Here is a 15,539-nt window from a genome sequence, read left to right on the forward strand (position 1 = left end):
TTGTATTCAAGTTTTTTGTCCATAGCGTGATAACGTGATGTGTTTTACTGTTGAAATATGTGTCAAATATACTCGTTTTTGTCTACTCGTAGTTTTACACCCCCTTGACTGACAATTAGAGATAAACTCGGCAACTTCCACATTAAGTTCAGTACTTGTCAACAAACATGAGCAGAGTATGAAAGTGAAATACGCGGAGGAATAATGTGCGCGTAAATAATTGAGGTCGTCGAAAAACATTGTTATACAAGAGGCTCATTTTCGACGATTTTCCGCTATTCCTTTTCCCCTTTTCGTCCACCCCTTCAATTTAAATTCGTTAACATTTTCTACTTGAACCGAAGTCTCGGTAACTTGAGAAGATAAAAGATCCGGGTTAAATATTAGATATCTGCGATAGAAATATGGGAGACGGTTTTTACATATTTGTACTTTTCTTTTTATCTATGGTATGTACCGGGTGGGCAATTAAGAACGGCGTCGGACAAATCTCTTATATTCGAAAATATGAAATTTAAAAAAGCAAAATATTTTAGAATTTACTCTATTAATTGGTAGTTTTTATACAATAATCGAGTTCCTCGCCAAATTCTGCGTATTTTTTTTACTCAAGTTCTAGTCTATTTCTTCAAATAAGAGTTGGGGAAGAGTGGAAACCTTATTATGAAAAAATGGCGGTAAGTTCTTCTGCTTAGCAGATTTTTATAAACTTGATGTTGTTTGAAAGAATTTTTTTGTCCAGCAATACAAAATATATAAATTCTAAGCAATTAAATTCATATCTTTCCGATATTTCTCTTGAAATCAAATTGAAACAGAAGCATAAAAGTTTACGTAAATCTTTAAAAAGTAAACAACAAAATAGCAAAATCCGTAAGTCGATGTCTTTTTTCTGTCCCGAGATATTTCGTGTATAATATGTGACTTTAATTTTTTTCGTTTGTTTCATATTCTTCTTTGTTTCGTAAATTCCTTATCTCAGCACCTTCTATATTTATATTTCGTGTATTGTATGTGTCTGATGAAAGTTCTATGTCCTCTTATCAATTTCTAAGATTATTCTTTACCCCCTTTGAAGAAAAATACTTGTAGTCCAGGCGCTGCATCCAAAATTTTAATAAAACCTGACATTAAAACCAATAATAATGATTTTTGGTTCTTGAAAAGTACTTCAAGTAAAAAACTTGTTCTGCATGCTATGGAGGCTATGGAAATTGGGGGAAAACCACCGGAAAAACTCTAAAAATTGGTATTTCGTGAATAACGTGAAACGGATTGAAAAATTTTGATACAATGTATAGAAACTTGTATTTAGAGCGTGAAAATTTTCACAAGAAAGGTACCTACATGTTGTTTTCGATAAATAGTCCATTTTGGAGATACGTAGCACTGAATTTTTGTTTTTCAGTAATGAACTCCTGATGCTAGAGTTATGACGCGCATACTCAAATTAATTGGGTGGATTCGTAATTTGATTAGACTGAAATCAGATAATAATTATAAAGTTGATTGATTATTTATGACAGTATTTCAAAAAATTGCAACATAATCTTTCATTATCTATAGTTCCACATCCATCAGTTGAAATAAATTTCTTAAAAGTCGAAGAAAAAATGAAATTACGTAGACCGAGTAACGTTTACGAGAAATTAGGATTTTCGAACTGGAATTACTTGTACAAACCAGAATTAATGAGGATGTGGTAATTTATTAAATGATGGTAAGTAATCACCCGGAGTACATCATTTTTATTTAATAATTCAAATATCAACATTATCATCATCATAGTGCGAGAAATCGTCGCTTGGGATTTCAAAATAAAACTGGCCTGAGATTACCTAAGAAAAAAATGATGAGCAGCTTCTGAAATGCGAATTTTCACATTGATGAAACTATAGTCAATAATTTAGACTTACTAGCCTTATCAGAAGAATTTCCATGCCTCTTGGAAAATGTAAAAAAAAATGGATGAAAACTTTCTTATCACACGTTTTTAGACGCATATCCTGAAAGTGCTGAGTCTTGTTTTGGATGACAAGTGGCCTATTTCAGGAATCTGCATTTTGATATTTTCACGTCAATCGCAAAGACATCGACCAGAAAAAAAAATGAGCAAAATAAAAAACAAAAGGTTTAGAAAAATATGTTTCAATTTGGTCAAAGACAAGGTGGGCATGAATGTTATATTTAATTTGTTCAGTTTTGACCTAACGAATCTTGGAACAAACTTTGCTCGACAAAAGTTTGTTTCTTGTTTGTTTATTTATTAAAGAAAATTATTTCAGCTTTGAATAACAAATAGAAAGTACTTTTGACGGCACTATATATGTCAATTTCTGAAGGATTTTCGTTCAAAATCCTTTTTATTATGGGACTTTTCACCCAAAAAGAAGCAATATTTTAGTCGAGAGTCGCAACAAGTCCTTTAGTATTCAGAGTTGTTGGCGCGTGGATCTGATTTCACCAATTTTAACACATTATCTCGTAAAGAAAGCATTTTTCCAAAAAATATGTAGATTTTTTTCCAGATTTTCACGTTTTACAAGTTTTTTCAAATACATTGTATTGAAATTTTCATCCCATTAGCGACTGCTAGCTGTTTAATCTGAAGCCTATTCTTCCGAAGGCGACGTCTATGTGTCTGTAGACAAACCAGTGTAGCTGCGGCTTTAGTTTGTATAGGGGATGTTTTTTTGTTTTGCCGTAATATAGAGCAACAGATTGTTGTGAAATTTCATATGAAAAACTGCAACTGGAACCAATAATTTATAGAAATAACTCTATGGCAATGAATGTTTGTAATGACCACGTGCTTTTCAGTCGTTTAAGCGTTTTCAAAATGCCCGAGAATATGATTCCCGTTCGGGTCGCCCTTATATGTCAAAACCGGATGAAAATATTTAAAAAGTCGGTTATTTTGTTCGATTTGACCGTCGGTTAAAATTCGTGCGATTGCTGGATCTATGAAAATTGACAAATATTCTGTGCGACAATTTTTACACTGTCCGTCCTATGTCCGTTAGACCATCCACTTTATTAGCGGGATTTTGCACCGTGCGATTTCTACCTCTTTACTAACATCCAATCTGCATTAAAAGAACAAGATTTTAGGCTGTTGAGGCTGTGAAAAAGAAATCGGCGCTCGTCCTGAAAAAAAAGACTTCCTGCACTGTTTCTAAGAAAAGATCCGCCTGGAGCGATGTATGAATAGGGGAGGGTTATATAGGTTGTTTCGCACGTGAGTTATATCACTGCACTAAGCGAAAAAAATCGATTAAAAATCACCAAACAATCACATGTCTATAACGCAAAGTTCAAAAATGCGGCAGCAGCTAAATACTTTTATGGCTCTCTCGACCGCTCGATATGTTAATTTTTTGCGATTAATCTATGCGTTATAGACATGATGTAGTTGTTTGGTTATTTTTAATCGATTTTTTTCGCTTAGTAAAGTGATATAATGAATTATCGATTTTATAATTGAGGGTAGGATAGATAGTAAACGGGGAGTCGGGAGAAAGCAAGTGGCTTGGCTGAGGAACAAAAGGAAATGGATAATAGTGGATAAGTAGCTGAAGAAAAAGAATGAAATAAATATATAATATCGGAATAAAACGTTTTATATCACTAGTCTCGTTATTCAATAACCACACCTCGTATATACCTTTACATGATGTCCCGATGTCCTAGCATGGTTAATAGTACCAATTTATGGAATTATTGTATTGCTGTTTGTCATAAGTACTAGTGAGACTAATTAATCGTGTCAATAACATTGAACACTGTAAATTCACAACTATCAATACGTTGATTTCAAAAAAGCAAATGCGATAACGAAAATTAAAAAAAATGTCCAAAAAAAATGAATAACCTTCACGAAATATTTGGTTCAACATTTTCAATGTTCAGATTACAAAAAAAAATCTGATAAGATATTTTTCTAAAAATTTTAACTCGTTACGTAAATATTTATGATAAAATTTCTCATGTTATTATTCAAAATTATTTATTCAACTGATAATGTTGAAGTCATCACTAGATAAGTGAATTAAATTTTTTATCACTGACCTACGTCAAATTTATACAGGGTTTCCTATAAATAATTACCGCGACTTGAAGGAATATTCAAATAAAACTGATTCACGATTTAAAATATTTAATTGTTTGTGCATAGAATTAATTTTTTAATACTGGTTATGACCTCCTCTTACCCTAATGACATCTCTCTTACGATAAGGCGTAGATCTAATCAACTTATGTCTTGTGGAATGTTAAGCTACTCTTCTTCTATTGCAACTATGAGCTCTGAGATAGAATTTGGGTGAGGAAGTCTAGCTCGAATCGGATTTAGGTCAGGTCGGTTTCTGCAATGTAATCTTGCACGATTCTCAATGATTGTGTCCTTGCAAGTCGTCTCCAATGTAAGGTACCACATGAAACTGTACTGTAAACAAGTTTGTCCCTACGAATATTCAGCGATTCCCGTTCCTGCACCCCAGATCATACAGGAACCACCGTAAGCACTTGGCTCTTCAAAGCAACAAACTGCAAATCGCTCTTTTGGTCTTCGGTACTTTCCTTCTTAGGTCGCTACCATGGAAGCATATTCTGGTCTCATTTGGGAATAAAACAAATCCCCGTTGTTTCAACGTCCAATTCAGATGATCCTGTGTAAAACGTAAGCGTGCTTGCCGATGAGCTGGAGTTAGTTTTGGACCAATCGCAGATGTTTCAAATGTCAGGTTATTTTCCTGCATTCTTCGTTTTACTGTCCACTGACCAATAGTCACTCCTCGCACCTCACGGAGCTGTCTTCCAAACAGCTTATTTCTTTTTTTGATCTGATGAATAATTTGAAAAAAATTATAGTCGAAGTCAAAAGTTTGCAGTGGACCGATTCCTATACAGTGTCTTATATAGGGCGTCTAAAAATAATAACCGGTTGTTGGTGTCGTAAAACTCATTAAGTTCCTGGTATTCTTCTAATCTGAAACGAAATAGTGAAGCGGGTTAGATCGGGGTTTCTGGGAGGTTACTTCTACCCAAAATGATATTATTAATGGTCTCGTTTTATCAATTTTCAAGAGAATAAGGACCGATTATACTTTTACCAGTCATGGCGGTTACTATAACTGCCTTTGGACTTTACATACTTCCAAAGCTAGCGCAAAAATCCGATACTCTTTTCAGACATTCTTTATCAAGGATTTTGAAAATCTCATTCTTAAAATACTCTTTATTACAAGTAACAAATTTCATATAACAAATAATCTATCACGAAATGTCTTTGTAAAATGATACTTTGAAACAATAAATATTCTTCGGATTCGCCAATTTATATCAAGCTCTATTTTGTAAATAGAAAAATTTATTCCTTCATTAATTAATCTTTTTTTTGTCGCAGATCGCACCAGCAGCAAAAAAATTGTGGGGTCTTGAATCGAAAGATGGCTCCAGCAAACTGAATTTGAACCATTTAAATCATGAAGGAGTATGGAGAGACCCGACTTGGGCAGCACCCGGTAAGTTATACGATCTATATAAATATTTAACAACACGTAAAAAGAAATTTTGGGGTTGGTAGTTTGAAGGTTTGGGTTGGGTCCTTAGCGTATCCATCAACAGGAATGAATAGTAGAGACTACCTCGATTTCTTTGGAGAATATTTAATTCAATGGTTGAAGAACAATGGTAGTCAACAATGGACCACAGAATACCGTACAAATACGTGTCAGTAGAGAATCATTGACCTGGTTAGAATAAAAAAATGTTGAACTATTGAGTAGCTTTCTAGTTTTCTGTCATGAACACGATGGTTAATTATAGTTCAACGAATTGATGCTGATAATGAATAATAAGGAACCGAAAACGTGCTCAAAAGAGTTTAAGTAGTGGGATTGTGGCAAAATTAAACACCATAGTTTACTAACTCCACTATACTTTCGAGCTTTCGAATACCTGTAATTGTATTCATCGTCTGGGAATTAATTGATTAAAAATTGCTCTGTGTATTGATTCTGATTCAATACGCTTAATATTTCTACTAAGCGTCAGTTTTAATATTAAATTTTGAATGTTGATGAACCTAATGTTTTGTTACAAAAGTTAACAAACCGCAATTCCCAGACGATGAATTTATAATTATTCGAAAGCTCGGAAATATATTAGAGTTCGTTTATTTTGGTGTTGAATTTTGTCACAATCCCACCACGAAAACGCTCGTAAGCAAATGCTGGCAATCAATTCGTTCCAAAAAGAGTGGTACCGATCACAATATATTGTTGGACTGTGAGAGCAATATTTTATATCTAATGCCATTAGATTTAAGATTTTGCTAAAAAATACAGTACACAAAATGCAGGGGTGTCGGCTGAGTAAATATTTTTGCTAATTTAGATTCCTCGTTGCTTGTATGATATTCTGGCTCTCCATATTTCGTTTCTTGGCACTGAGTCTGAAGTTTAAGTTTGGGTCGATAAATGCTTGATGTACAATTTGTGTTTTTTGAATTTTTTTGTACTAAGAGTTGTTGAATGATGTAGAGGTGATCTATTGTCGACCTTCCTGCTGTAAATCTTATCTATTGTTCCCTTATTTTTCCTTGAGTTTGTTTTTCAATCCTATTTCTGAGTAGTTTTCTATTATTTGAACATATTAATATTTAAAACATCTAATCAGCCATATTTTATGCGGCTAAACACAATTTAAAGCGACTAAAATACACAGGATAATTAAAAAGTTTTAATTGGTTCGGTATGATCTGTATAATGTTCCGGCTAAGTGGGAATAGTCGACTCTAGACTAAATATATATACATTTCTCGAGAGACCCCGATTCTCGATCCATTATTCGATATTTAAACTTTGTCTAATTATAGGAATGAAAACTCTTCCAATTATATTGAAAAAATGGAATGAAAATTATTTATTTCCGGTTTTTTAGGTTATATTTATGACGTATCCTCAAAATTTTCGAGATTGTTTTATTCAAATGATCAAAAATTCTGCATTAACTTTCACAAAATAGCAATTTTGCACGTATTGACATCTTGTGTTCGATGAAGTTCATTTTCATCTTAATGGATACGTCAACAAGCAAAATTACTGGAGTGCAATCAATCCAAAAGGCAAACATCAGAAACCTCTACGTTCGCCTAAAGCACTGGTCGGCTAACGTATTAGCCAAAGAGCCAAAATATGAACAGAGACTTCTCAGTCTCAATTTTCATGCTTGAAAAAGATAGTTCGCATATATATATATGTAGAACCAAAAAGGGAGCTTTTTTAGCTGATCGTAAGACTCTATTCCAAGCGTTGAACATAGTCATGTCTTCCTTCTCCAAGTCATTCAAAGCAAACCACTTGTGTATTCCAAATTTTACGCAAAGACGTTCCTATTTAAATATCTCCTTGTTTCAAAATCCACCAATTGTATTTCGAAGCTACCAATGTCAATTTCAAAAGGAGAAAATTTCAACTCGATTATTGTAGCATTTACAAAATTTTTGACAAATACTAAAGTTGCTTCGCCGCCTCATTTAAGGAGCCGAAGAGCCGCACTTTGTCCACCACTGGCCTAAAGTGACGGTATGGACTGCAATGCCAGCGAAGTCTTTACTTTTTGGAAGGTGCAAGGTAACGCCAGATACAGTGAATTCTGAGCGTTATACAGATATCTTCTTCGTATCTATCTAACTGTGAAATTTTATGGTTATAACCGAAGAAAATTGTTCCAGCAGAGCGGAGCGACCCACACATGTCCAATAATCTCTGCCAAGACCTTGAGTCGAGTTGAAATTTTTCCAAATGGATCTCTAAGAGAGGAGATATAAATTGACCTCAATGCAATCTAGATATAACACCTATGGGTTTTTTCCTATGGAGTTATGTCAAATCGGAAATTTTCCTTAAATAACAAGCATTTCTGGTACAATTTAACGAAAATATCTCCATACTTCCGTTTTGTAATTGGTATTGTAGCTGTATACAATTTCTGTCGGCAATTAATTTGTTGTGGTAACGATTGAGGCTTGTCATCAAAATCAATTTTATACCAAATTGTACCATCTGGTCTATATTACTTTGCCATTCAGTTTACATTCTATTGCACTGTTTACGGAATCACATTCCATGTGGGTGTGATCTTTCCTCGGGGATTTTTGAATGATAACAATATTTTTCTTTCCATCGCTATAATAGAGCATTGCTCAAGATTGCGTTGCGAGAGACATCGGAATATAAAATCAGAGGAAATTTTAAATCAAAATTGTCTCTAGATGGTATACTAAACAATAAGCAAAAACAGAAGCTACCAGCGTGCCATTTGACTCATCGAGAACCAATAACACATTACCTAGCTGCTAAATTGATTCAACATCCTGTGTGAATTCGTAACAAGCTCAGGACTGAGCAATATTTTCGTCAGTATCTTTTCCCTTTCCCAAAGTATAATAGACCAACGTCTTTTGCGGTGTTGAAGAGGCCCATCGACTTACGCGGTGTTACTACTTTTCGAATTACATCGTCTGATTGGCTGGAAACTACATCATGTGACTAGCTCCATCAAATGTGAAAACTGCCAATTTTCGACTTGATCGGTGTTGTTTTCTAAGAGTCGATTTAGAGGTTACGTGATATAGTACAGGTAAATTGTGATTAGACCCGAAATTAAATTGGGCTCTTCTGATTTTTTAGATTCTCGGAGGTTTTCGGTTACTGAATAAGCCAAGCAGTTCTTAACAAAATTACGGGTACGGGTTTTCGAAATTTTGGAACTTATAACTCAAACAAAATTTTGAAAAGCGAATAACACGAAAATTGAAAGGAATTCGAATATTTCTGAGTAAATTATTCTCAACCCCGAATTCCCTCCAGTGTAAATTCCAGTCAATTTACGTTCCAAGCGCACATGGAAACTGCTCTAACCCTTGGAAAATTACTTCGTTTTCAAAAAATCAAAATGCATCATGATGGTTAAGATCTCTATATTCCATTCGGAGATGATAGCAAATTTTCGAGTTGGGAAATTTTCCAAAATCTTGCGAGATGAAGTTTCAATGGATATATTTCATCACTCGCCGTATAAACAAGCAAATCCAACGAGAGATTTGTCGTTCGTGTTATTATCAATATTTTCATACACACATGAACTACTTCATGCTTTTAAATGAACTAACTTTTAAAAAACGCCATCTTGAACACTATCTTCGTTCTCGGTTGAATATTATTTCAATATTAACAAACTCCTTAATAGTTGCTCTTTCATAAAAATTTGATTATTCATTTTGTGCTCTACGTCTTTGACTTCTAGAATTCTACGTAGTTTTCGAGTTATTCACAATTTTTGAGCGTTCAAACCCATTTTATAACGGAAATTTTGAGGCTAGGAAAAAGTTGAAAACTTTTTTGTACAGAATGTTGTACTCCACATTTTTTATCCCGGCAGTTTGTGTCTGAATCCTCGCAGTTTTCGAGTTATCCGCAATTCAAAATGTTTTTGAGTACATGAGGTTAGAAAAAATGCTTGAAGACCAAGATGTATTGTTGTGCTGTGCTGTGCATTTTTTGCTCCAGTATTTTTTTTTTGAATTCCTCGAAGTTTTCAAATTATTCTAGATTCAAAATGTTTTTGAGTACACGAACCCATTTTACGGTGAAAAAATAGAAAAAAACACCTTTTTTAGAGAACTCTACATTTTTTGTTGCGGCAGTTTTTTTCGAATTCCTCTTAGTTTTCGAGTTATTCGCGTTTCAAAATTTTTTTTGAGTTTCAAGTTCCAAAATTTCGATAATTCTTGTGTGTAATTTTGTTAAGAGTTGCTAGACCTTATTATACCAAAACCTCAGCGCCCAATTTAATTTAAAGGTTTTATCTCTAAATCGCCTAATTTGCCTGCACTAATAATGTTACTCTAATTATCTTGTTTCTGATAAACTTGACAAAAATAAAAAGTGGCATCGTCAAATGAAAAAATAATAAAAAACAAGTTTGCTAGTTGACGAAAAAACTAACCGAGAAAAATTCTTATTGAGAAATATTTAATCGAAAGAACCGATACAATTTTCCAACATAGTTGAGAATGGTTCCATTGAACAAAAATGTTCAATTCCATTTACCACAAAAGAAAAATATTGAAAATATATTTTATATTTTTTTATAGTGTTGCGTTGGATGAGTCAATTTTAAAATTTGAAACAATGTCAATGCCGTACACCGTCTGGGTTATTGTGTTGATAATTTGACCTACATAAAATATGATTAAAATTTAGATATGATAAAAAAATAAATACTTGTCCTCAGTTGATGTGGTACTACTGTTTATATATAAATAACAGGAAATATGTATGTAGTTCAAATTCACTTGATTATTTTTCCCAGAGACATTACAGTTCCAATATTATCATAAAATCATTATTTCCTCATTCAAGTTGTTCTCAATTGTATAAAATGATTATTGAAGAGTGCAAAATAAACCAGTTCTTGTTCGAGAATCAAATTATTTATAAACTTGGCTCTTAGCACATCCATAAGCGGCGGTAGCTTCCACAATTTATCTTTAAGTTATTTGCACAGTAAATTTATTTTATAATCTGACGAAATCTGTCTCTTCTCATGGAATTACTGACCATATCCCCTTCGGAATCCTGGATCTCGTCCTGGCAACTCATTATAGCCTGCAACAATTAGAATTGCAATCGCGCATTTCATTTCATTTCCTCTTTCTTCATCTTAAATTTGCACATTGAGATTCAGGAAAAATTTTTCTCCAAAATCACCGGTTATCCATGTTATATTTTCTGATACCAGACGAGGAAAAACATCATCTGTATCGAAACTGTCATCAGGAGACATTAAAATCTCCTCTGATTCATCAGTTGGTAAAAATGTCCCTACGTTACAGTGCCGACAATATTCATTTTCTTTCTCGTCCGAGACACTTTATCTATACCGCGCATGCTTGAGAATGAGCAGAACCGAGCTGGAAGCTCGTAGGTTAGAAAAATCGTTGCCATTCTGTCTTCCTTAGTCGAAACAGCTTCCGCTTATAGAAACTGTCCATAAAGGAGTAGTACTATATAGTTTGGTACAAAAATCCTGTCTTCCAGAAGTGTTTAGGTTCTGATTATTCTTCTGGCATCACGATAATTGCATATTTTTCATCTAACCAAGATTTCAGTATTAAAATGATCTGTTTAGCCATACAAACATTTCATTCTTGTTTTCTCATGTCTCTAAACTTTATCGGGTTCTCTTCGAGTTTTCACACGATTTTTCAACTTTTTTCATGGCTTCTATCCATATTATAACCTATAAAATAATTTACTTTTGAAGTAAATAAATACTGGACGTGGGTATTGACTTAATCCGAAGCCCGCGAAAACTAAAGGCATAATTTAACCGAAATTTTGACTTTTTTGGCAAAATATATAGTTTTTTTCTACGTCTACGTAATATTCACGTTTTTTTTTTCATTAATTTGAATTCATAAAAAATGTAATTTCTGAATCGGTCGAAAAGTAGCGTAACGGTTCATTTTTTTCACGCTTTTGCTTAAAAAAAAAGGGCCGTAACGTGTCATTTTTTAACGCAATTATAAAATTGTTTTATCAAAATAGTGGACTGTGAACGGTTTCTTTCGAACGATGTAGAATTCTAGTGAAAAAAGTTTAAACTGCATACCAGAAGATGTTGTTGAATCGGCAACTTCAGCGACTAAAAATCTTCTCCGTGAGAAATCCAGGGAACTGTATTTGAAAAAATATAATTCTTTTATGGAGTGGCGTACTAAAAAGGCATAAACAGCTTTGGTCGACTTATTCAAAACTGAAAGGCACCCTAATGGTAAATAACGACGTAGACATACTCGAAACTAATTTTTGTAGAATAAATCAGTTGGTTATAGACCCAAAAAATCTAAAACATTTGCCCGTGAGGAAATTAATAGGTTTCTGTTGCAAGCTGTAGACAATCATTATCTCGTGCATAAGGTATGACAGCAAAAAGTTTTGGATGTCATTTGTAACATCTTTCTCAAGTTGCTTTAATATTCGGAATCGCAGGAGCTCTGGAATTATATATAATGAAGTGTAACGATATTAATAATACCGGAAATGTTTTAATTATTACAGTACCTGGTACAAAAACTCATGTTTAACATCGATTTACTGTTATTGGTGAAATATTTGACTATAGATTAAACTTAATTTATAAGAAATATAAAAACCAACGACCCACAAATGTCAAAACAGATCATTTCTTTTTGCAGTATAGAAATAGAAAATGCAAAACCCAAAATGTAGGTATCAAAACCTTTTTAAAAATTCCCTCGCTTATCGCAACATATTTGAATTTACCTAATCCAAAAAAACTACACTGGGCAGATATTTAGACACTTTTTAGTTGATTCCGGTGGTGATACAAATTAAACCAAAGAAGCACGGTGGGTGGAAATCCAACACATTTGTGGAGGGTTACGTAGACGACTCAATAAAAAACAAAAAGGATTTCGCAGTGAAAATTTTAACAGAAACAACTATTTCGACTTTAAGCAACATTGTAAATGTTCGCGATCCTACCAACAATCCAATAAGTACTAATACAAAGTACTATAGACGATGTTATTTTATTGAACTCGTTAAATGCTGTCAATTCAAGTACTAATAGTAATGTAAATTCTTCTACACTTTAAATTAATAATACATACAGTTGTACTTTTAATATTATTATCACAAAATAAACATTGATAAAAGTTTTGTTTAAGTTTTCCTCAAGTTTACGGACGTAGAAAAATTTTTGTATGAAACTCGTGAGTAAAGGAACTTTGTTTCACTTGTAGAAATTGCCGGTCAAACAATTCTACTCACTTGTTGTATAAATAACTATTATTGAATTATAGCTACCTAAAGAGTGGATTAAAAATATAAATAAAAACTTGCATATTCTCTATCGTGTCGCGTTGTATTCTACACATTATTCATTAAACTTTACGAGAAAATTGAAACAAATTCCAGGCGATTGTAGAAAAAAGAATAAAAAGTAAAAGCAAATTTTACTTTATTCAAGTGATATATCTAATCTTTATATATCTTATTTTTATATGGCGTTATTTTATATAGTTTCCCGCTCGCAAAAAAACACGTCATTCCTTTGTTGAAAACACATTGCGAGTTTTCCAATGCTATTGTTTCTGATTCTCCGCTTTTTTTCTCTTTTTATATATTTTTTTTTGGATTTGTGTTCTTCGGTTCTTAGTTACACGGTTTTGTTGATGGGATAATGAAGCGCCCTTAACTGACATAAAACTTAATTGGTTTTTCAACAAGCTCTTATTTTCACATTGAAAGGTTTCTCGATTTTGTAGGGTTTTCATAGTAACGCTAATATTAGTATACGACATTCGAAATTGTGAAATTTTACTCTGAATCGCGGCAGAAAATCAATTTTAATAATGTAATGTTGAATATTTTTGTTAATATTTCATAAAAGTGCAATCTTGCAGTGTAGAAATCAGTTCGTAACATATTCATCCAAGGATTGTTCGATTCCGGAAGTTTGTTGCTTGGAAAAGTATTTGCTAATTGTAAAAAAAATACAGAGCAAAAACTATCAAATTATCAACATTTAAGGAGGGTTTTATTGAGTTGGTATTGTTGTGACCCGTAATTTTTACAAGCTCTTGCCACTTTAGTCCAATCGACTAACCGTGGTCGATCTATTGGACTGATTAGTAATTTTTTTTCCTTGGTATTCAAACCCATCGCTTTCTTATGCGATTTTGTCCAATTTCGAATGATATTTCTTTCAATTGACATATTATCATACCAGTAATGATTTATTCTTAGGAATGAACTGTTGATCTTAATATTTGAACCAAGTATTTTGACATGACTGTAGTACAAATTCTTGAATCATATTTGTAAGTTTTGCTGAATACAGAGTTATATTTAACTCGTTTTCTTAGGGCCCCTTTCACACCAAACGAATCCGAATCAATCAGAATCACTACGAATCAAGTTGAATCTGATTGACCAAGATTCCCGCCTTCAGACCGGACGAATCTGGTTCAATCGGGTTTGATTCGAGGTCGCACTTGATTCAACCTGTCAGATTCCTCGTCCGGTCAGTCTTGAATCAACAACCATACGAGATGGTCGTGGAGTTATTAATTTTAAAAGTTAAAGATTATAGATTCAAGTTGATTCAGCTGGTTGATTCGTTTGGTGTGAAAGGGGCCTTACAGAACCATTTGATTCGATGCAAAAAAAGTCAGTCAAGTCATCACCACCTCGCCAAGCTAAATCTACCGCGGTTTGTGATAGAATTTCCGTTGCAGCCGTTCGGGGGTATTTTCATTCTAAAAATTTACCATTTTCGTTATTTCTACCGTACCTAATGCGAACTTTGTTTCGTTTTACAACGATCTGATTGCACTTTCATTTCTTCTATTTATTCATCTCAACTAGAGTTTTCTCTATAAACTGTTGCAAGTACATTTATTTACTTTTGGAGGATGTGCATTCTAGAAACCACACGGAAGAGAAAAGGATTAATTTGCAATATTCTTACGAGAAAATTTGGGCAATTTTGATTTATAAAAGTTTCACATCCATTTGCAGAAGATGACGTACAGAAAATTAATACCTTGCAACTTACAAGAAACTTTGAAAAAGTCCTTTCAGATATAATAATTATAATATTATGCTTATGTTTATTTTCTAATCATCAAATCTTGAAAAAAAAATGAATGTATCTAAAAGTAAAACTATGAAATAATGTAAAATTGTCTACGGGATCTGATCTGATCCACCAAAGTTATTTCTTATCCAGATATACTGTGAAACTAGAAACAAAATATCAAGCTGGTAGCCTATACATAAATCTCTGTTCTTAATTACTATTTAAAAACAGTAGATACGGCCCTTTACATGCCCGGGTTTTTGTTGATGCTTGCCACAACATTTTTCGATAACGTTTCTAAGTGTTTCATATGCATCTGAAATTGTATCCTGCTTGTATGTTCTGCTGATAAATTTCGACGAAATTTGTACGTATTTGAAAGGCATTTGAGAAGTTTTGGGGTCTTACGGACTCTTGTTTAAAATCAAAAAAATTGGCTTCTCATCCGCTTATACCACGGAACATATATCTTTGTAATCTTTAAAATTTATGTTTCGGAAGAAACTTGATGCAAAAAATTCGAGAGTGAGTAGATAATGCTGTGACATAAAAAAATTTCTCATACGACACCTCGTTTCTGAGTTAGAGGTCGTTAAAGTTTCCTAAAAATCCATAAATCCATAAAAACCATAAATTTTATCGATTTAAACAAAGAGTACCTTTTTGTTGAATAATCGATTGAAAAAATCATTTTTGCTATCTTCAGATTGTACAGGTTGTCCCTGTAAAAGTTACGAATTGTTAACCAATGCCAATTTAAATGCCTATAACCTATAATTTGCTCTTAATATATTTGTATTTTGTATATTTCTACAACCCAATTTTTATTTTCATATGTTCTATCTTGAGTAATGTGCTTATTC

General features: G+C 33.1%; 1 protein-coding gene across 4 annotated transcripts in view; it reads left to right on the forward strand.

Moving 5' to 3' along the window:
* Nucleotides 1-15,539, forward strand: part of LOC130452518 (maternal protein pumilio-like) — a 341,105-nt gene that overhangs the window by 67,520 nt on the left and 258,046 nt on the right. For all 4 annotated transcript variants that reach the window (XM_056791847.1, XM_056791846.1, XM_056791848.1 and 1 more), the window contains one exon: nt 5,405-5,522. In XM_056791847.1, coding sequence (XP_056647825.1) covers nt 5,405-5,522 — 118 coding nt within the window. The remainder of the gene's footprint in view (nt 1-5,404; nt 5,523-15,539) is intronic.

The sequence above is a fragment of the Diorhabda sublineata genome, chromosome 1 (genome assembly GCF_026230105.1).
Source record: "Diorhabda sublineata isolate icDioSubl1.1 chromosome 1, icDioSubl1.1, whole genome shotgun sequence".
Taxonomy (NCBI): domain Eukaryota; kingdom Metazoa; phylum Arthropoda; class Insecta; order Coleoptera; family Chrysomelidae; genus Diorhabda; species Diorhabda sublineata.